The sequence below is a fragment of the Colletotrichum truncatum genome (genome assembly GCF_014235925.2).
Source record: "Colletotrichum truncatum strain CMES1059 chromosome Unknown Contig_0004, whole genome shotgun sequence".
In the NCBI taxonomy this organism is placed as follows: Eukaryota; Fungi; Ascomycota; class Sordariomycetes; order Glomerellales; family Glomerellaceae; genus Colletotrichum; species Colletotrichum truncatum.
This window is the reverse complement of record NW_027222401.1, coordinates 3,611,655-3,632,565: the sequence shown is the minus strand read 5'-3', so window position 1 is coordinate 3,632,565 and position 20,911 is coordinate 3,611,655. Positions and strand designations below refer to the sequence as shown.

The 20,911-nt window shown below is 52.4% G+C and overlaps 8 protein-coding genes across 8 annotated transcripts; 6 read left to right on the top strand and 2 right to left on the bottom strand.

Annotated features, from left to right (window-relative positions):
* Positions 1 to 305: 305 nt before the first annotated feature.
* On the top strand, positions 306 to 1,798 carry CTRU02_207730 (tRNA-specific adenosine deaminase; the record flags this gene model as incomplete). The annotated part of the gene is made up of 2 exons (XM_036727406.1): positions 306 to 514; positions 727 to 1,798. 2 exons carry the CDS (start codon positions 306 to 308, stop codon positions 1,796 to 1,798), a joined length of 1,281 nt encoding a protein of 426 aa, XP_036580772.1.
* A 466-nt stretch (positions 1,799 to 2,264) lies between these two features.
* On the bottom strand, positions 2,265 to 3,039 carry CTRU02_207729 (nascent polypeptide-associated complex subunit beta; the record flags this gene model as incomplete). The annotated part of the gene is made up of 3 exons (XM_070204954.1): positions 2,265 to 2,494; positions 2,583 to 2,762; positions 2,988 to 3,039. The coding sequence occupies 3 exons, from the start codon at positions 3,037 to 3,039 to the stop codon at positions 2,265 to 2,267; spliced, it is 462 nt and encodes a 153-aa protein (XP_070061487.1).
* A 698-nt stretch (positions 3,040 to 3,737) lies between these two features.
* CTRU02_207728 (cbp4 domain-containing protein) lies at positions 3,738 to 4,228 on the bottom strand (the record flags this gene model as incomplete). Its single annotated transcript, XM_036727407.2, has 3 exons — positions 3,738 to 3,871; positions 3,934 to 4,118; positions 4,179 to 4,228. 3 exons carry the CDS (start codon positions 4,226 to 4,228, stop codon positions 3,738 to 3,740), a joined length of 369 nt encoding a protein of 122 aa, XP_036580773.2.
* A 5,181-nt stretch (positions 4,229 to 9,409) lies between these two features.
* On the top strand, positions 9,410 to 12,378 carry CTRU02_207727 (chitin synthase activator; the record flags this gene model as incomplete). The annotated part of the gene is made up of 3 exons (XM_036727408.1): positions 9,410 to 9,890; positions 9,942 to 12,182; positions 12,245 to 12,378. The coding sequence occupies 3 exons, from the start codon at positions 9,410 to 9,412 to the stop codon at positions 12,376 to 12,378; spliced, it is 2,856 nt and encodes a 951-aa protein (XP_036580774.1).
* A 1,351-nt stretch (positions 12,379 to 13,729) lies between these two features.
* CTRU02_207726 (stress responsive a b barrel domain protein) lies at positions 13,730 to 14,923 on the top strand (the record flags this gene model as incomplete). Its single annotated transcript, XM_070204953.1, has 5 exons — positions 13,730 to 13,766; positions 13,818 to 14,054; positions 14,116 to 14,180; positions 14,571 to 14,800; positions 14,860 to 14,923. The coding sequence occupies 5 exons, from the start codon at positions 13,730 to 13,732 to the stop codon at positions 14,921 to 14,923; spliced, it is 633 nt and encodes a 210-aa protein (XP_070061486.1).
* Positions 14,924 to 15,889: 966 nt separating this feature from the next.
* On the top strand, positions 15,890 to 17,047 carry CTRU02_207725 (uncharacterized protein; the record flags this gene model as incomplete). Its single annotated transcript, XM_070204952.1, has 4 exons — positions 15,890 to 16,034; positions 16,087 to 16,130; positions 16,181 to 16,282; positions 16,346 to 17,047. 4 exons carry the CDS (start codon positions 15,890 to 15,892, stop codon positions 17,045 to 17,047), a joined length of 993 nt encoding a protein of 330 aa, XP_070061485.1.
* A 596-nt stretch (positions 17,048 to 17,643) lies between these two features.
* CTRU02_207724 (uncharacterized protein) lies at positions 17,644 to 18,824 on the top strand (the record flags this gene model as incomplete). Its single annotated transcript, XM_070204951.1, has 5 exons — positions 17,644 to 17,741; positions 17,796 to 18,369; positions 18,472 to 18,545; positions 18,602 to 18,672; positions 18,724 to 18,824. The coding sequence occupies 5 exons, from the start codon at positions 17,644 to 17,646 to the stop codon at positions 18,822 to 18,824; spliced, it is 918 nt and encodes a 305-aa protein (XP_070061484.1).
* Positions 18,825 to 20,428: 1,604 nt separating this feature from the next.
* Positions 20,429 to 20,710, top strand: CTRU02_207723 (uncharacterized protein; the record flags this gene model as incomplete). Its single annotated transcript, XM_036727411.1, has 1 exon — positions 20,429 to 20,710. The coding sequence occupies one exon, from the start codon at positions 20,429 to 20,431 to the stop codon at positions 20,708 to 20,710; it is 282 nt and encodes a 93-aa protein (XP_036580777.1).
* Positions 20,711 to 20,911: the final 201 nt, after the last annotated feature.

Genomic DNA, 20,911 nt, shown 5'->3' with positions numbered 1-20,911 from the left:
TCGAGATTCAATTTTCGACTGCGCACACTGCGGGCTGGTAAGGTGTCGTGGGTCGGGGGGAAAGTTGTGCCCTGGCCCCACTCCGTGCCTTCGCTTAACAACGCCAATCACGTGCTGTTTGGACCTCTCGTTCGCAAGGTTGTGTGCTGAGAAGACGTGTGGCTGGTGGATCAAGCCCTGGCGTGGAGATGGGCTGCCCTGTGGCGGTGCACCGTCGATGACAATGACGAGTTACAGTCAGTTGACAAAATGGCATAGCCGAGTTACCTCATTGGCTCCACTCTCATGGCCACCGCGACGTCGGGATGAGCTGCTGGCTGAAGGTGTCCAGACCACTGCTTCAACAAATGACGGCCGCAGACGCCAATTCTATTGCCGACTTGGTCTTGCGCCGGTTCCAACAGCTTCCTGCGAAAAGGAAACCCCAGATTAGAGACAATGGCCTGCATGAATGGGTCCCCATGAGCGGCATCGTTGCTGAGCAGGATGGCGTTTTGACCTGTCTCTCTGTTGCGTAAGTTGGATTTGGACGGATGTTCTCAGGATTGGCTTGCAGAAAATGTGCTGGGTGGTTGAATATCTCTCACTCATTTCTATTGGTTTTGCCGGAAAACTCTTCGCGATGTCATGTACACTGCCCCTCATTAGACAGCAAAATCAAACCAACCATCTTTCGCATGTTTGTTCAGACAGGCTGTAAGTGAGAATGCGGCTAACACCTAGCAGGACGGGCATGAAATGTCTCCCGGCCTCAAAGCTTCCCCTGGCAAAGGGTAGCGCCCTTCACGACTGGCATGCCGAAGTTCTTGCCATGCGGGCTTTCAACCGCCATCTGTTGGATGAGTGCCGTCGTCAACTCGGAAACGATTCACCCTCCGCCCTCATCAGGCGTCGTGAACCCCACGAGCTGACCCCGGACGCACCTCAACCCTTTGCCGTAAAAGACAACGTGAGACTGCATATGTACTGCTCCGAAGCACCCTGTGGCGACGCGAGCATGGAGCTCACGATGGCTGCGCAGGAAGATGCAACCCCTTGGGAGACCCCTTCCACGTCTGTCCCTGACACTGCTTCCAGCGGCACAAATGTGACTACTGAGTCGTTGCCTGGAAGGGCGTACTTTTCACAGCTGGGCGTTGTTCGTCGCAAACCGGCGAGAGGGGACGCGCCTCCCACCATGTCTAAGTCCTGCTCGGACAAGATTGCGCTAAAGCAATGCACCTCCCTTCTATCTTCACTGACGTCTCTGCTTGTCCACCCTGGAAATGCCTATATGTCTTCACTCATCCTACCAGAGACGCAATACTCTGCCACCGGGTGTGAGCGGGCTTTCTCCGAGAGAGGAAGGATGGCAAACCTTGCAGGACGGGCATGGAGTGGGGGATATAGATTTTCCCCTTTCGAGGTGAACACTACAGATAGAGAGTTTGACTATTCTAAGAGGAGTGTGAAAGCGAAGACGGAGAAGATTGTGGCGAGCAACCTGGCTGCTGCTCTGACCGCCAGCGGCATCGATGAGGGGACTATGGGTGGTGTTTTACAGGGACGAAAGGCATTTGATGCCAAGGGGGCGAGTGCAGTTTCTAGACGGAAGATGTGGGATGTTGTGTCGGGCATCGCCACAGACCTTGGAGACGAAGGTGTTGCTTTGCGGAGTGCTCTGAAGGCATCGACCTACGCAGAGGTCAAGAGTAGTAAATTGCTTGCGATACGACGGGAGGTTAAGAAGGATGCGAGGAGCAAAGCTTTGGCTGGGTGGGTTGCGAACACTGGAGACGACGACTTTGGGCTTACATAGCATTCAACCAAGCGAGTTCAATCACTCTTGAAAACAATCATAGGATGAAATATCAACGAATGAGCGAAGGAAGCCCGAGACTGACTACGGATAGTGTCAAGTCTCAAATTCTTCAGGCATAACATCACGTCACAATCATCATACTTCCAGGCTTTGCATTGTTTCATTATGCGGAGGCTCGGTATCGCATGGGGTGGGAAACATTAATATTCCCAAGAGCTTTGATCGAAAGTCTTTTATCAACCCTCATGAAATCCAACTGTGCCCAGAGCGAACAGAACGATGGGCAGGTTCGTGTCGATCGTTTGTGTTGCGCGGAAGTTTTGGTATGTTTTCCCCTTTCCTTTTAAATCCACACGCTGTGAGAAAAGATATTTCCACGGGAACCCGGCGTTTCGACAACTCCAAACCAGCAAAGATAGCAGACAACAAACGTTTTATTTTATTACGTCATGTTGCAAACCCCTTACTCGACCTTGCTCTCGAAGTTCTCACCCTCGACGAGGTCGGGGATGTCGTCCTCCTCACCGTCCTTGCCCTCCTTCTGCATGTTCTGGTAGCTCTCGGCGAGCTTGCGCAGGGAAGCGAGAGAGTCGGGGCCGAGCTGGTTAAGGATACCGGGGACGAGCTCGGTGAGCTCCTTGTCCTCACCGTTGCCGTAGATGGCGAAGGTGTTGGCGGGGACAGCGGCGTGAACTATATGGGTTTGTCTTAGCATGACGTCTCTCTTGCACATGGCGATGGCTGTCGTCCTAGGTAGTCTAGGAGCAGAAGGTGAACGTACCCTTGGGGGCAGCAAAGTGGATGACGTTGCCGTCAGACTTGAACATGTTGACCTCCTCAATAGCCTGGATGGGCTGGACGTTGAGCTTCTTCAGGGCGGCCTGGAGCTTCTTGTCGTCGGCGGCGGAGCGAGCGGGCGCGCGCTTGACCTTTCTGCGGGGGGTGCCCTTGCCGCTATTGTCGGGATCGTTGCGTTAGCCATCTGCATCGTAACAAGTAAAAAATCGCAATCGCATGTTCTGGTGCCTGTGTGTATGGATTTTTTTTTTCTCGGTCGGAGGTAGAGGTAGGGGGAGGTGAGGGGTCATTTTCGCGGATTGGTCACAACATACCCTGCGCAATCATTTGGTTAGCACTTCTACGAGTCAAACAACTTCCAAAAAGCGATTTAATAGAAAAAACGTACCGATACGCGCGGAGGCACCGAGCTTCTTGAGGCGTTCCTGGACGTCCGACATGGTTGCGGCAGATATCGACAGTTTTTGGAGGGAAGGTGGTGGTGATTTGGCGGGAGTGGGGGGATGTAGTAAGGTAGAAGGAAATCGGGCGGGTTTAGGGAAGCTGTGCGCGGGTACCTCAGGGCAATTAGCAAAATGGTTCGTTTGCAGGTGGAAAAACCCGGGCAGGCAGGCGGCCCGACCGACTCGGACAAAAATCGCAATTGGCACGGCAGCAAAGCCGGGAGATTTTTTTCACTCACCCGTAAGTCGTTCGTATGTCCCGTATTATGTCGTAAGGCTGAGCCGCTTGAGCTTTGGTGATGGTCAATGTGAAGATGGACGTTTTGTGCGTGCCAAGATTCTTCGCTTGCGGAAATAGTATGTGCCGAGGTCTGTGACTTCACCGAGATTGACCGGTGCACACCACCGTCGGTGAGGGGCAGGTGGAGGAGATGGTCTTATGAATTCGCCAGCACAATAGCACAGCCCTCTGCAAAGTATTAATAAGTTGAGATTATGTTTCCAATCCATCTCAGATCATCGCTTTTTTGTTTTAGCGACAGACTATTTCAGGTGATATTTTCCCTGAACGCCAGTGACCTGCCCTCGCAGGTTTAATGGTATATCTCCTGTTATTTTACAGCCCATTATGGCATACACATCGCAAAATGTCCTGGCCCAACACGTATAATACAGTAATTTCCCCAATAAGAGAATCAATCCACATCCGACAATCCTGACTCTTTCCTCATCGCCTCTTGCTGAGCCTTGAGGTCGTTGTCCTTCTGCTTCTTCGTCGCAAGTTGAGCTATCCGTTGTCTCTCGAGGTCCTCATCGCGCACCGTCCAAACTTTGTGAGTGTTAGCTCTTCCATCTCCCATATATCGGAACCGGGCATGAAGTGAAACATACTTGGCCTGTCCGACTTGGAATATTCCTTCAGCTTCGTCACGAACTGGTCGAATTCGGCCTGTGTTTTCTCGCGATTCTCCAGACTCCTCTTCTGCAACTCGGGGTTGTATCGCTTGAACAGCTCTTCCTCGGTTGGAGTCACCCACATGGTGAAAGCCGGTCCGCCGACGCAGATGGCCGCTCCTCTGCAAATGTCTGTTAGCCTCTGTCGACGCAAATTTCACGCCAAGGCATATCCGGCGTACCCCAGGAACATCTTCCCCCACAGCTTCCAATTGGTGGCCTTCTTAACCATCTTGTCCGTGTCTCCTTATGAGGTCGTTAAAAGGGACAGTGGAATCGGCTGGAGACCTGTGTTGAGCTCCCTTGCCTGGACTTCGGCGACGAAGAGGCAATTGCGACTTAGTCGATGACGAACCTGATGCGCTTGATTGGAGATCTGCCTCTCTTTCCAGTAATGGAAGGCGGTATAATGAGCTCAGCATCTATTATGTAAGCCCATGTTCATTGGCTACAGACACAACGGGAGATCCATGCGGGTGATTCAGTCTTGGCAAGGAATGTGTGGCTTGTGCTTGCCCTGTATGCCACCTGGGACGCATTTCATTCGTTACTCAACGGGAAAGCAACAGAGCACGCTGCAGCTCCTGCTTTTTTGCCTCTCCAATCGTCCAGTCTAGATCCCGTATGGAATTGATTGAATTCAAGGGCACGAGACTCAGTGTCCGTTCAGCTGGTGTGGTACACTACTCCGTCATCATCGCCTCCCAATAAAACCCAGAGACCAGTTCCCGGCATCGCATCTTCCACCCCTCCAACATTTGTCTGCCGCAGGATCATCGATGATCATGAACTGCAAGTCCGTGGCGCAGGCGCTGGGGGGGCTGTGTGGTTCTCATGTTCACCACAGGCACTAAAACGTTTTGTTGGTTGGATGCGACATGGCTGTGGAAGAGGCAGAGCATCGAGAACGAATGAGACGCACGGGAAATGGCCAACACGCACCGGATTCAGCTGCAGGAACGCAAAACGTCTCTGGTTCACCCATGCTCTCTGACGGGCACTTTGTTTTCCCAAATGACGGGACGAAATGACGAAAGCACCGACCGCATCCCCTGATCTGTGATGGCGCAGAAAAGAGTTCCCCGGAAACACAACATGTGCAGGAATCTGCGCTACTTGCAAACGCCTTGCAATTAATTTGGCTTAGTCTTTTCTTGAGGCCGGCCAGAATTTGAGCCGCCGTGGCGATGGTGTCCTCGCGGGTTAAGGAATTCCCTTCCGTCGTTCCCGTCTTGGAACTACAGGCTGCCGTTCCATTTTTCAAGTGTTTGGTGGTTCGATCGCATCCTCATTCGACCGTTGGCGTCTAAAAGCCTCGTGCCCTACAGGGAAACGCCGGGCTGCAGCCGCTCAGCCATCTAAGGTTAGTTAGTGCAATTTATCAGGACGAAAACGGTGGTGCCTCGAGGATGAGGCCGTCCGCTGAGTGGTAGAAGCATGGAAATTTAACTGGCTAGGCAAATGGTGGAAGCTATCTTCTATGTACGTCCATACTCTTGGCCGTACATTGACCGGCCCGAACGGCTCTGAATCTTACCTTGGGAGGTTCCCACCCCGGAGGCGGCGGGGCGGCAAGCGAATTAAAAAGAAAAGAAAAAGAAAGGAAAAGCACGCGCGGATTCCATCGTAAAGGATACGACAAGACAGAGGCCTCCTAGGCATGACATCTAAATCTAACCCTAAGAAAGAGCTACAGCGGACGAATAAAGCAGGTGCATGGCCATATTCCCACGAGGACCATCCTATTTGCCCCCCTCCATCCACACCGAGAGGCAACATGCTAAAGTCACAAGGAAGCTCTGCGATCAGAAGGAGGCTAGCGGCGCTGCCTCGGGCTGACTGCATGAACCGGCTGTCATTGTATGGAATCCCGCAAAGCCGTCCACCACACGCAACACACAGATAGCACCAAGCAACAATAGCAGGACGGGAAGATGACGGGAAGTGGAAGACAAGAGGGGGAGAGATGAGACGAAATGTCGCGGACAGAGCAGGCTTTCGGCGCACAGAGGCTCTCTGGAAACTTAGTTACCCCTGGTATTGGGCACTGATGAAGCATTGAGTGAGAGTCCAGAGAGTGAAGGAGTGAGCTGCTTCTTCGCCCTTGCTTTTTTTTTTCTTCTTTTTTCTCTTTCGGACTCTCTTACAACAAGCCATGACCTATGGCCTGCAAAGCTAATTGGGAAGACGGCTGGGCCCCTCGTTGTTACTGACGCTGCTGACTGTGTGATGAATACTGGAGACAGAAGGGCAGAAACCCAAGGGGGCTTGTATACTACTGATCAGGACCCAATCATGGGTTGCCACTCTGGAGTCCCTGATACCGCTGCAGATACAGCAGCGATGTGCTGAGGTGGAAAAGGGTACCTTGAGACTAGGCGGCGCAATGCTTCCACTCTTAAGAGGCTGATCCTTGCGTCTTAATAAGGCACCTGTGTTACATGGTACTTCAGCCAGGTAGCTACCTACTACCTACAAGTGCCGGGGGAGAGAAGAAGGGATGGGATGCCCTGATCAAGGCTGCTCGCAGTATTGCATTGCTCGTAGTGGCTGAGGGAATTTTTATGATGAGTTGTCGGATGAAGCTTTAAACCGTGGTGGAGGTCTATTAAAGTGTCTTTGATCTTGCCTCGTGAGCAAAGGCCGGAAGAGGCATAGCTGGTGCCGACAAAATGCTAAAGACAATAGGGCCAGTAAAGACCATAGATCCAAGGTGGAGGAACCTCACTCAGAAAGAACTCAGCCGTACGGACAAGGGGAAGAGAGCACACCCAAAGTCCCAAAGTCGAATGAATGACTGACTCTTCAAGCAGTGGGGGGCTGCGCTGCGCTGTGGAATGCGTGGAGTCGATGTATCCGTAGCCATGACCTCAGTTCCAAGTTAAGACGCCGGGAAGACCCTCGTTATAGACGCTCGGATGAACTTTTCAGTTACCCTCAGGCGAGGAAACATTGGAGTTGGGACTGTTGTTGGAGGAGTTGGAGGGCGGAGGTAGGTACTAGTATGTAGGTACAGGTACCTTGCCTAACAGAGAGACACAAGCATTGGGGGGTTTCTCTCTGCCCAGCTCATGCACTGCCATGCAATGATAGACCACCGCCATTCTTCATCTAAGGTTGTCTCCATGGACAGCAGAAAATAAGCGGCTGCCTTGCTCCTGACCAGACTTAATTTACTCGGACCATGTCGCGGAGGGGCGGGAAAGCGGGAGGCCCCAGAAGCGACACAGGGACGCCTGACGATGATGCTGCTGCAATGGGGCGGCCTGACTGCTGGGATCCGGGGGTTGTTGACTGTTGAATCTTGTTAATGCACCCTAACGGGTTCTGTCTGTCTGTCTCCCTCTCTCCAATGGGGTTTCTCGTCATTGCCTGGTATCATGGCTGAGCCGCGAACAGTACACGTACAACGTGTTAGCATGTAGTAGAGCCAGCCAAAGACCAGCGAGTTAGTATGCTAGTAAAACGAGGACGAGAGCGACAAGATGGAAGGGCCCCTCCCCCATAGGCTGAGCTAATTGCGGCAGTGTGAAGCTCTGCATCGCGTACCTTACCTTAGTGAGGTACTTGGGACTACCGAGCCCTGGGTAGGGCAGGTACGTGGCCCGAGCAGTGAGTACCAAGGTACTCGATATGGAGGAGGGCGATGGCGTGGTATCTGGCGGAGACCTGGAGATTTGATGTGAGAACCACCAAATGAAAGAGTCTAGCAGACGTTGTGTGAAATGAGGAAAAGAAAAACCAAAACTGTAAATGAAATAAGAGCAAGACCCCCCATTTATTATTTTGTTTTTCCAAGTCTTATGTTTGGTAGTTGCGTGCTTTGGTTCACTCAGCTTATCATTTTCCCAGGTACAGTAGTACTTGGGCTTTTTTTATTTTTATTTTTTTTCTCCTTCTTTTTTCTCTTACTGAACTTCAAGTGTTACGACCTTCTTCAGACACCAAAGAAGTGTCGCGGACATGTAGTAGCTCCCTCCCACTCTCTTGGATCCTTGCGGCAACGAGACGGCAGGAGTACGTACCGAGACCGGCCACCAACCAACGAACCCACTGTAACATCAGCAAGACCGCCCGGGGACCCCTGGAAGACGAGACACAAGACAACCCCTCGTCCTGCTGGGCTTGCCTTCTATCCGCATCCCGTCCTCTTATCCATTCCGCCCAGCCCAGTCTAGTCCACTCCCCCAGTTTTGTCTTTATTCACCTGCAGACCACACATACACACACGCACACCCACTAAAGCGCAATAGACTGACAGCTACGCTCCTTGGTGTGTATTCGTATGTGTGTGTGTGTGTTGTGTATATGCGAGTGTGGTGTGTGGACGCATGCATGAAGCATACCTTACTCTTTCTCTCTTCCTTGCCCTCTCTGTCTATCTCTTACCCTTCCCCTTTAACTCTCCTTAAAGCCCAACACCGCACCATTCCTTACCTCTTGTCCTCGCCTTAATAGGGTACCTTACGAGAAACACTGGAACGACGCCCAGGGCAAGTCGACCCGGAAATAGTCGACGACCCAAAACAGCTTTCCCAGCTCCGGCTTTACTCTGCTTGTCTTCCCCTTGGCTATAGACATTTGGGCTTGGTCCATCTCCACCGCCATTGCCACCAATAGACGCCGTGTTCTGGAAACACCTGCGATCTGCCCTTGGACGGCGGTTCTATTGTACTATTGTTATTGGAGAGAGTGTGAAAGCGTGCCCCCCGGCACTACGCGCGGCTCAACTCAAATTATTTCTTCTTCCCTCCTTTTTGCATCCTCTTTCGTTCGGCACCGTTGATGTGTGCCGCCGAATCCGGTCCCTTTCTCCCCCCTTCGCATTTCACCCACCGACTTTACTGTGGACAACTTCCAAAGAGAGAGAGGAAAAATTAAACCAAAAATCTCTTTTCTCTTTCTCTTACATTCTCGACATTGGATCCCCTTCAGAGCCTGCACTTCCCGCATTGCCTGGCCCGCCGAAACTGTCGATCAACATTGAGCCGAAACGCGCTGAACCCCCAGCAGCGCCTACATCCAAAAGAGACGACCCCCCGCCGACCCTTGAAGTCGCGCTTCTTCTCTCCTCGACCGGTGTACATAGCTATGCGCCTGTTGTAGCCCGACCCAATTCCGGAAAGCTGTGGAGCTGCACCTAATTTCTCTCCTTTCCCCGAGCAACCCTTTATGCGATCCCCGAGCCGCGCAGGAGCTGCTGTCCTGAGCCCGGTACTTTTCCGACTGCGTCAACAGCACACAACCACCATCACCCAACCTACGACACCCCCCTAAACACATAAACCCGACCACCCAAAAAACAACACGGATCGCAACCCGTAATTGCACCAATCCCGCGCCAAGAAACCCGCCAGTCGACTGACGACGTTCTCTCGACCCCCCCAAGAGCCGCGGGAGAGCACACCAGACGATGGCAGGATATCCGGGACAGCGCCCCTACGGCAATGGCCCCCCCGCGCCTCGTCCTGGTCCTGGACCCGGTCCTGCACCTGCGCAACGGGGTCCTCCTCCACCACAGCAGCAGCAATTCGATGGCTACCAGCAAGACGGCTACGGCTACGATTACTACGATGAAGGGGGTTACGGGCAAGACTATGGCGGAGGTTATCAGGACCAGAACTACGGCAGAGGTCCGCCGCCGCCCCAGAACCAAGGTTACCCGCAGCAAGATTACTACGGCGGTGGCCCCGGACCCAATGGCCCGGGGAGAGGAGGGCGCCCTCCACCACCGATGGGACGAGGCGGTCCCATAGCACGACCTCCGACGGCCGATGGTGTTCGTGGTGGATATCCGCCTGCTCGTGGCGGTCCTCAGGGCCGAGGTGGTTTTCCCATGGGACGCGGAGGCCGGCCTGGTCCCTTTGAACGAGCGGCAAACTCAGATCCCGCTGGTAAGCCGTGTGGCGAAGTGTGAACAGTCGCCTATGCTAATCAATCTCTAGCCAATCGCCCAAGACCACAAGAAGGCGGCCCAATAAGCCCTGCCGGCCCCCAGGGCTTCGGCGGCGGCGCGTTCCCCGCGTTCCCCGGAAAGAACCGCAAGACCGATCTCGACGAGGAGACTGCGATACTGAACAAGATGGCTGGGGTTGACATTGGAGGCCAAGGTCATCCTCCTCCTAGAGGGCCAAATGGCAGAGGTCCACCACCACCAAGGGGATACCCAGACCCGCGACGCGGTCCTGACCCTGGATACGGTGGGCCGGACTTTCGGAACGATGGATACGGGCCGCCGGGTCCGCAAGACAACTTTGGGCCTCCGTCGAGGAGCATGACCATGCCGGTGAACGAGCCATCACAGAGACGCGGACCCCCACAGCGTATGGACACGTATGGAGGACCTGGAGGACCAGGAGGACCACCAGGGCCTCCTCGTGGCGGAGTGCCTCCTAGGCCGTCGACAGCGCAGGGCAACCGACCACCGCCGCAGCGCATGTACCCCCCGAACCCACCACCGCCGATGCCTCAACAGAATGGATATGACGAGTATGACGGGGGTCATGATGGTTACCGGGACACTAGGGCATCCTTTGGAGATGTGTACGACGCATATTACCATTCTACTCGCATGAGCAACCAGAACGCAGGCAATTTCGATTACAGAGGGCAGGGCGGCGGTCCCGACTTCAACTCCCAGCCCTCACACCGTCCTCACGGCTCGTTCGACCAGCACATGAGGCCTGGGGTCGCCGAGCATACCCAGCCTGGCGCTAAACGCATGCCGGAAATGAGTCGTACCAAGTCACAGCCTGATCTTAGACAATCGCAGCAAGCCGTGTTTGAGATGGCGGGCGACGCTCCCCCGATGCCGTCGATGGGGCCAGTAGATGGGGGTTATCAGAATGGCTACCAAGGGCAGAACGATTGGGATCAGTCGCAGCAGTCGCACCAGCCGCCACCGCCGCAACAACCGCCGATGGGACGCCCGGGTCTGCCTCACGGCCCATCTTCCAGTCGCAGCGGTGATTCTCTGCCGTCTCACCCTACCCCCGTTCGCCCTGGCCACATGCCTAATTCCATGGTCAACATGAATGATAAGCCTGCGCCTGTTCGTAACTACGGTGCACCCCCCGGACCCGGCGGACCGACACCGCCTGCCGGCCCTGGTGGCCCACCGCCTCCGCAGCAGATGGCACCTCCCCAACAGGCCAGCACCCCTTCTTTCACAGAAGCCACAACGCCTGTGACGCAGGAGGAACTCGAACGGCTACGCCAAATCGTCAAGTCAAACCCCAACGACCAGGAGTCTGCCCTAAGACTGGCAAAGAGGCTGGTGGAAGCGGCGGATACACTGACGCCGAATCTTGCCGACCCCAAGATGAAGGTTCGCGCCCGCGAAAAGTATCTAATGGACGCGAACAAGATTCTCAAGAAGCTCTCGAACGCGCAAAATCCCGAGTCTATGTTTTTCTTTGCTGACTGCCTCGGACGCGGTCTGTTTGGAATGGAGCCAGACAACAAGGAGGCGTTCACGTTGTACCAGTCGGCCGCTAAGCTCGGACACGCCGCGGCAGCATATCGAACGGCGGTGTGCTGCGAAATTGGGCACGAAGAGGGCGGCGGTACGAGAAAAGACCCCCTGAAGGCGATCCAGTGGTATAAGAGAGCTGCGACGCTAGGCGACACGCCCGCCATGTATAAGGTTGGCATGATCCTCCTGAAGGGACTCCTCGGACAGCAAAAGAACCCGAGGGAGGCCGTAGGATGGCTGAAGCGGGCCGCCGAACGCGCAGATGCGGAGAACCCTCACGCCCTGCACGAGCTGGGTTTGCTGTACGAGTCCGCGGCTCCCAACGATGCCATCATCAAGGATGAGGCGTACGCTTTCACATTGTTCAGACAGGCGGCGGACCTTGGCTACAAGTTCTCGCAATACCGTCTGGGTTGTGCGTATGAATACGGTCTCATGGGCTGCCCCATCGATCCCCGGCAGTCTATCATGTGGTACTCTCGCGCCGCCCAACAGGGCGAGCACCAGTCCGAGCTATCGCTTAGTGGTTGGTACCTGACTGGCAGCGATAATGTGCTGCAGCAGAGCGATACCGAGGCGTACCTCTGGGCTCGCAAGGCTGCTATGGCCGGTCTGGCTAAGGCCGAGTACGCGATGGGTTACTTTACTGAAGTAGGCATCGGTGTGCCGGCCAATATGGAGGACGCGAAACGGTGGTACTGGAGAGCAGCTGGTAAGTTACCCCTTACAGTTCAAATTCGTAATAACAGCATTTACTAAACACTTCGCCAACAGCCCAAGATTTCCCCAAAGCCCGCGAGCGTCTCGAGGACCTCAAGCGCGCGGGCAAGAACGGGCCCCGACAGCGCGAGCGCATTTCCCGTAGCAAAATCGGCAAGCAACAGGAGGGCGAGTGCAGCGTCATGTAAAAGACGGAACCAAGCCTCCCCCTACGCAACAAAATCCCATGTAATACGAGCGGTTGGCCAGAGCTGGACTACCCAGTGTTGGAGACTGCGATGACGACAAATGAGAAAGATTTTCAACCAGAAAGAAAGACCAACGAAACTGTGTACTTGTACGGGCACACAAAACACATCCACCAACGACTAGATGTACGATGCCGCTGCTACCAATGGAAATGCATTGTCCCCCCTAGGGAATAAAGAAAAAGTTTTTTCCTTATTTCGTCTGATGAGGTTGGTGTGACAATGGCGTTTTTAGGCATGTTGATTTTTTTGATTTTTTTAAGGGTTTATGTAGTTGGAATGGAGGTAAACTTTTTTTTTTTTTTTTTTAGGTGAATTGTATGTGAAGATGGTGATGGAGGTCGCTTGCATTGTGCCGGTCCTAAAGGGCATGGCGTACTGATGTGTTAAATGCGGCATTTAGCATACATAATTCATTACTAAATATGATTGATTATATGTGATGTGATGGGCCTGAGAACGTGATTATTGTGACTTTTGTAATTGAGACCATTTGCGATTTCTGCTTTGTAGTGCGATTTGATATGGCGGTCCTTGTTCGTAAGCTGGGTCCCACTGTCTTATTCTGGCGGACTTGTCTTTGGCAGAGAAATTGGCAGTTGAGGTTTCATTGAGAGGGACATCACGGGGTTCGAGAGCGATTGTCTCTTACTATTCACTGGCTATGCGGTTGCCGGCTAATCTGTCATATCGACCGAGGTCAAGTTTGGCAGGGGAAAGAGAAAAGCATTGTCAAAGCTATTATAATGCTTCTTTTCAGTCTTGCCGCTTGCTCGTGCCCGAGTCGATGTCGGGAACTTTGCCCATTTCGCAGGTTGGTCCCAACGTTTGAGTAGATGATGACGATCTGGCTCGAGATCTGGAGTTTAACTCTCCCAAGTCAAGTAGCATTTAGAGAAGAAATGGAGAAAACGGGGCTGGATAATGAATGTCGTTGCCGGTAGCTGCGGGGCATGGCCGGAGACAGGCATCCGCTCAAGTGAAGAGTCCCCTTGATGCTGTCCATTGAATGGCTAACGTAGGGCACTTGGATACGTCCCATCGCCTGCAGATGATCCGACAGAGACCGACAGAAGACGGTTCTCGACATGGTGATTGGTTTGCTGCGAGCCCAGCCATCATTCGCCACCATCCCCCCGTGCCGCATGCCCGCTTCAGGCAGGCTTGCTTGGGCGACGTTGAAAAAGCGTTGTCAGGGCCGGCTACTCGGTTGATCAGCTCGGAGTAGTCATTTATCTTGAACCCCAAACATCTGCAAACTATCCACGAGGCAATCAAGTCCACTTAGAAAATGGCACAGCAAGGGGGCATCTACAAAGTCCCGCCACGTACGTTCTCCCGTCGTTTTGTCGTTTTGGATACTGGCTGATAGGTTCTAGGATTCACGTACTCTTTCACACGTCCCATGCCTTCATCCCAGCCCGAAGAAGATACCCCCTTCAATGAGAAGTCTGCTACAGCGGACGGCGACGTCATAGGCGAGAAGAAGCCCGTCACCGCGGCTCCCGCTTCACCGCTGCGGAAGACTGGCGGAAAAGGATACGTCAACGACGACGACTGGGTTGTCGTGCCCAGCAACCCCGAGGACGACCCGGAAGAAGAAAGGAGGCAGAAGGGTATCTTTATTGATTACCATGCCGGACGTAGCGAATTTCACTTTAGTCTTGCGTTAGGTAGAGACCAAACGCCGACTGATGAGACGAACCGGAGGGGCTGTGTTCATTCACATGAATGCTGAAAGGGTAGGGAGTAATTGAGGATAGGATGATGTAGTGGCGATAAGGGAGACTGTTGTGGTATTACATGTCATCTATTTTTTTGGTGGTTATGCCCATTTAGCATTACTTCAAGTTGAGAGCTTGATCCAACTCGGTGATGCATATTCGTCCGGGTGGACCCCCTCAGCGGGCAAAGATAAGCCCGCAACGGAGCGGGGCCGGACCTTCAGCTTGCCCCGGCTTCTGTTGGTCGTCGCATGCTGGCTTGTTCGTATAAGACCTCTGTGATTTCGCTGAGCCACCCACACGTTCATACCAAAAACCAGCCATCAAAGTATCCAACCTCGTCAAAAATGCCAATCTACCACATAGGTCAGCACTAACATCTTCTTCCCCATGAGCACCGAGTAACAGTCTTCAGTCCTCTTCAAGCTGAAGCCCGGTGTCTCGTCCTCGCAGGTCGACGAAATGCGTGCCGCGGGCGAGGCCATGGTCGGCGTCATCCCCGGCCTCAAGTCCTTCACTCTCGGCCCACCGCTTGCGAGTACCGCGCACCGTGCGCAAGGGTTCGACATGGCGCTGATGACGGTCTTGGACACGGAAGAGCAGGTGCTCGCTTATGCGGGGCATCCCGCTCATCAGAAGTATGGTTTACCTCATGCTGTTTTGTGACTATCCCACGCTGACTTGGGCTTCTTGCTAGGCTTCACAAGCTCCGCGAATCTTTGTGTACAGAGACGTTGGCTTATGACTTGCCTGCGCCTTGATTTGTTGAGTTTTGAGTAGTTTGCTTGGTTGCGTCTTTGCGGGGTGTTGTCGGATGAGCTCCGTCGGAGATGGTCCGATGCAGTCCGGCAGTTTACTACCGATGTCACCGAAAGGAGATGTAAAATCGCAGGGGTATTTCAGCTGGCTCCTTTTAGTATTGTTTCTGTTGGGATGTTTCTGCAAATTGTTTCGATACATTCCTAGACTTTCGGTAGATATAGGTAAATTGATATGCTCTGCTTATCTCTTTTAGTAAAAGTGTAGTAACTGCTCTCGGCTGGCTCATGTATGGTTTACTGAAACCAATTCTCATTTCCTAAGCCCACGATTGATTCCCGTCAACTACACGGGTGACCGCCGTGATTGGTCTAGGCGACTCTGGTTGTTGAGAAGGCCGAGTTCTTTTCACCATATCACCCGCACGCTTCGAATGTTCGATGCCTGGGGAGCAGGTTCGAAACGAAGAGGGCGAGACTGGGTCCCTAAAAAACAGCAACATCCAAGTCAGTTGCTCAAAGAACTAAACTTGGGGGCTACTTTATGGAAAGTAGAAAGGAATGAACAGGCGTTCAAGGCGACTAAGATGTCATTTTTCTTTCTGTTTCTTATTGTATTCAAATGCCTTTGGCATTGTGACCACGTTTCTCAATGTTTTGAATGTGTTCATGTTAGGACGAGAACTTTTTACTAATATCGGTCAGATGCTGGTGCCTTCCAATAGGGATGGCAGAGCCTTTCCCTCCTTCCTGCTTTCACTTGAAGGTCGCTTCAGACAAAGCGCGTTGGTGACCGACCCTGCTTCTTGCCTGTTTTACTTCCACCTTTAATAGTCGCCCGCACCTCCCCAAATCAAATGAACCTTTCCCATCTTTTTTTCTGCGGCTCATCAACACTAAAGTCGACTCTTTGCTCTCGTCAATATCTTGGACACATTCTCAAAACCAAGGCGATTCACGTCTGAGAAGATGGCGGCGCGCTCCTCTGTCGAGGAACCCCTCGCTGACAACGATCGCTGGTGTCTGCGATGCCTGACTTGGTACGCTACTATGGACCACAGAACTTGCGGACAGGAATTCAACGCCGACTTTACCTGTGAGAGTGTTGGAAAAGGTAAGCCCGCGCCTCTTCCTTTTCAAAAGAGGCTGTCTAAAATAGAATACAGACAAATGTGAACGTTGCAGAAAGCTGGACGTTGAGTGCCTGACGGTAAGCTTAACTTTAAGCCCATATCCAACACACTACTAAATAGATACTAGATCCCTCCCACGGTATGGGGCAACGCTCAAGAGATCATTGCCCGCCGTGGTGCTCTGTTGAAGCTTCCTCCGAACGACCTGAGTACAAAGATCAGTACTGCCGTAAGTAACCTCACATCCAAATCATCTCAACCTACATGAAGTGCTAATGAAACTGGTAAGGAGGCCAATTCTCTTACACGCGCTTTTTTTGCCGTTCAAAGTGGCACCCAGAAACATTACAGTCGCGATGGCAACCTGCAGCAAGAACCTCTCCGCCAGACCGAAGACGAACGGAAAGATGGAAATGATGACCGAAAGAACGACCAAGTGTCAAACTTTGAGAACCAAGACAACGTCGAATCTGCTGTCCCTGCCATCGGTCCTAATCGTCCTCGGCGTGCAGTACGACCGGTCAGTTCTTACGCTGAGAAAGAGTATGAGCCGTTCAAGGAGATCGGCGCCTTAGTCGCTCCGTCGAACAAGAAGTCCAATTCGACCTCGGGTGGAGTTAAAGACAACTCTAACCTTTCTTCAAATGCGTCGGCAGCCGTCGCCCGTTTTGCGCCCATCCATCCGGAGGCTACGCGAGCACCCGCCGCTGTGCAGGCCTCGGCTGCTGCTGCCGCTGTGGCGAACCCTACCAGCCCCAGACGACTTGCACAAGTGGTTTATGCCGTAGACGAAGTTTCTCGGCTTACTGCAGCTCGTAACGAAGCTGCTCGCCGGTTGGGAGAAGCCGTTTTTGAGGCGATCGCGCCTGGAGGCCCAGGTCCCCCACGCGTTGCGGACGGACACATAGACAACGTGCTTCAGATGCTGAGACAAGCCACCCAGGGTAACGTTGTGACCCAGAGAGATGCTCACGGATCTGGCAGACACAGTTGATCGGTTGGTCGAACGGGATTAAACGTGTTGACGTTGCTTCGGGATAAGAGTTTCCCGACTTCACATGCCCTTGTTTAAGTATTTGGAGTATTAAGGATTCACAACATGTACATAATAGTCTGGCCAATCATTAGTGCTTGACACATCGTTGCGCCACTGTCCCATGTAGTAGTAGGGTGATTTAACTCTGTAATAGTAAGCTTGGATGCGCGTTGTATTTTTACTCATAAATGGCTTTGCACGATACTTGCAGCTTTCAGAAAATGAATGCACTCTGATCGGAAAGCCACTGTGGAGGAATCAGGTCGAAGCAGCGCCACATCACATGTGGGCGCCCAATCCAGGCCCTAGCCACAGCATGTCGTCATAGAGCCATCACTGGCGGCATGCCAGGGAGCTCTAGCTTCAGCAGCTCAGGTAGCTACGCAACAGTCAGATCACAATCGTCAGTGCCAAATAAAAGGCTGGCCACCTGCCTAGACCATACCAGGCGCCAGCCACTTCTTCTAGCATCTCTTGTGCCCCTCATTTTGACAACAACACCACAAAATCATCTCGAGAATCGCATCTACGAACATCGCGCGAACGTCACTACGATGGCAGACGAACAGACTGTCTCCGAGAGGAAAGCTCCTAGCTCGAGCAGCAGGGGCCGAGTCGCCAACTCCGTGCAGGCCAGAGCTCAGGAGGTCTTGTAGGTGTTACCTGCGAATGCTATGGTCTCAAAGAAGCTAAATATATGCAACAGGCAGGAGGATTATGACAAGGCCAGAGGTCTTGTTGCCGACGCCGCCAAGAGCAGGTCGTACCTGTATCCTATTAAGGGTATCATCTACTTCGCGTCCCATCGAGCATTGTGGAAGCCTCTCTTGTCGCGTATCGGAAGCTATATTCTGCTATCCGCGGGTGTTATAACCGGCATGTTCGTATTTACCTATGTGCCGCAGCTCGCCGTCTTAGTCTTTGTCAACGGTCCCCTGGCCGTTTTCACCACTGTCCTTCTGATCCTGAACGAGAGTTCAGCAATCATCAACTTCGTCTCGCGGTCGTACTTGTTGCAGGATGCACTGCTGGATATTTTTGACGGCACTCTGCTTTCAAGAGGCGAGGACGGTATTGTCAAGGAGGGTAGACAGGTTGGCCCTGGTTCGGACCCCATGCAGAAATTGGGCAAGATCCTCAAGAACCCATTCGAGAGATTCAGCCCGAAGGCGCTCATTCGATACCTCGTCTACCTTCCCTTGAACTTCATCCCTATCGTAGGAACTGGAATCTTCATTCTTCTTCAAGGTAGGTTAACCAGAACCTCATGCACGGATTGGTTACTGACGACAGTACAGCTCGGAGCAGAGGACACAGTGTCCATGGTCGTGTAAGTACTCTCCGACCAGCAAAATTTCAGAGTTTTTAATTTCTGTGTCTAGTACTTCCAACTCAAAAACTGGTCGGCTTCTCGAAGAGCGGACTGGCTCAAGAAAAACACCGGACCTTACACGGCGTATGTCTGAACCTATCTGTATTTATCGACTAAAGAAATTAACTTACTTGCCATAGCTTTGGTCTCGTCGCCACTGCTCTTGAGATGATTCCCTTGGTCAACATCCTCTTCACGTTCACGAACACAGGTAAGTCAGACGAGACATACTTGGCAGCAAATCTCTGACAGCTGTCGCTAGTTGGTGCTGCCCTGTGGGCAGCCGACATTGAAGCCAAGGACACAACCATGACGGATGGCACAGCTCCGACCCTGCGTGAAACGGCTAAGAAAGCCGAATAAGCGACAGCGCACAACACTGCGGAATCGATTCACTCCCCCGGACCGGAGAGCGGACATGGTTTAGCACTTGCTGAATATGTGTGGGTGCTAGTCCCACAGCATGTTGGCAGCCCTTTAATGATCTTGATTTGACGTCGCCAACTTCTGGTTCTTGGGTCTTTTACGGTAATGCACATGGAATGGAGAAAAAGAGGCGAACAGCAGCGTTCATACATGTTTTATTGTTTAGTGTGAAGTACACACTATGATTGAGTGCGTGAGAAACATATGTGAAAAATTGGAGGGAACTGCAAGCAATACCTAATAAACAACGATTTGGAACTTTACAAATGAAAGGAACGGTAACGAATGCCTTCCGCGTAGCAGTGCGTCTTGTTGCACCTCGTCTTACGGCATTCTGATGTCACGTCAAGTGCTATTGCAACCTATTGCAACGAGAATGGCTCGGCTCGACAAGATTTTGATGAGCACTTGAAACCCTCAAGAAGAACAAAGAGCCGACGAGTATTCTTGGGTCGTTAAGGGTACTCTCCAGTTCAACCGTTCTGAACAATAGGACATACTCGCACCAAGCACATCAGCTGTGTAAGACACATTGCAGGAACCAGCAAGTCTAGTTCGAGGCACACGGCTACTTGCATAATAAAAGATCTGGCCCATAACACTGACCACATGCGATCCCGACTATCCGCCAATAGATATGAGCCAACCCCTTGATCCCCATAAGGGTATGCTACCCCAGATCCTTCTTCATCTCCAGTGAAGGCTTGTCTACAATTAACATGTTTACCGCAAGTGCGACTCTGGGAATGATCCCGTCTTGTTTTGGGCATCATGCCACTCTGTGCATGGTGAATTCATGAGGGCTGTCATGATGTGTTCAACTTAAACGCGCTCACGACCGGGCACAATTTTGTTCGCCCGATGGTCCACGAACTTGAAGTGAACGTAATGATGAAGTTACTCAACTTTCCGCATTTATAATCGCTAGATACAACTAATTTTAGAGGTGAGAGGTGCTCACCGAGAATTCTTCTGAATCAGTGGGGTATCGTCATGCAACACTCGGACGCTTCCTGGTGGACTAGTATGATGTAGCTCCTTCCTTCTATAGGGAAATCGCAGTGACTTGGGTCCTTCCAACTTATACCACATTGAAAACCAGATGTAATGGCAGGTACAAAGTGGGTGCAAGAGGTGTGACCAGGTCAATCGAAGAGGCACACTTGGTTCCTTCCTGGAACACATGCGGGAAGAGGGATGAGGAGAGGCAGAAGTCTCGCTTGCTCCTTTACAGTTAGTCCTTCTATATGATTCCTCCACCTCCTTCTCTCCAAGTCCATCCATCTCTTCTTCCGCTTCAACCTGGACCTCCGTCTTACTTTCCCTCTTTTCCTTCTCAGCAGCTTGTTCCGTCCTACTCAGTCAAAGATACTGAGGACGCCATCGCTCAGTCTTCTATTCCGATATATATCCACTCGTTTGTCCTGCATCCCAAACGCCATAGTGACTTCTAATCCATTACGCCGCGGTATGTCTTTACGTGCTCTTCCCGTTTGTCTAGAATTCATGGGCTGATCCTCCTTCCTTCGAAGTGCCTCAAAATGAGAGCCTTGAATGTAACCTCCAGGCTCGCAGTGATAGCCACTCTGCTGCTGTCCATCGTGGAACTCGTTGCGGCTACTCTCATTGAGAAATACAGTCAGGGAGAAAGTCTACAGGCAGCGGTTCCCCAGAATGCCGAATACCACGACAAGAGCCCTCAGATACGTAACGCTTTCGTCAGCTACGATTATGGATACTCATATCCTCCACCACCACCTCCAACCACTTACGGAGAGCCGTCGTCGACTGCCACTTCTACAAGCATTACAAATAACGGTTAGACGCGGTGGCCCTATTGAGAAGCACAATTACTGATATTTCGTGACAGCTTCCAATGGAGTAAGTTCGGGGACTAGTACTACGGGAACCTCTGGCGCTTCTCGTTCTACACCAATAAGCCCCGTTACTTCTGTGTCCAAGACTGCCCCATCTCATAGCAATACCATATCGAGTCTTCTTTCAGCCATTGAAAGCGCATCTAC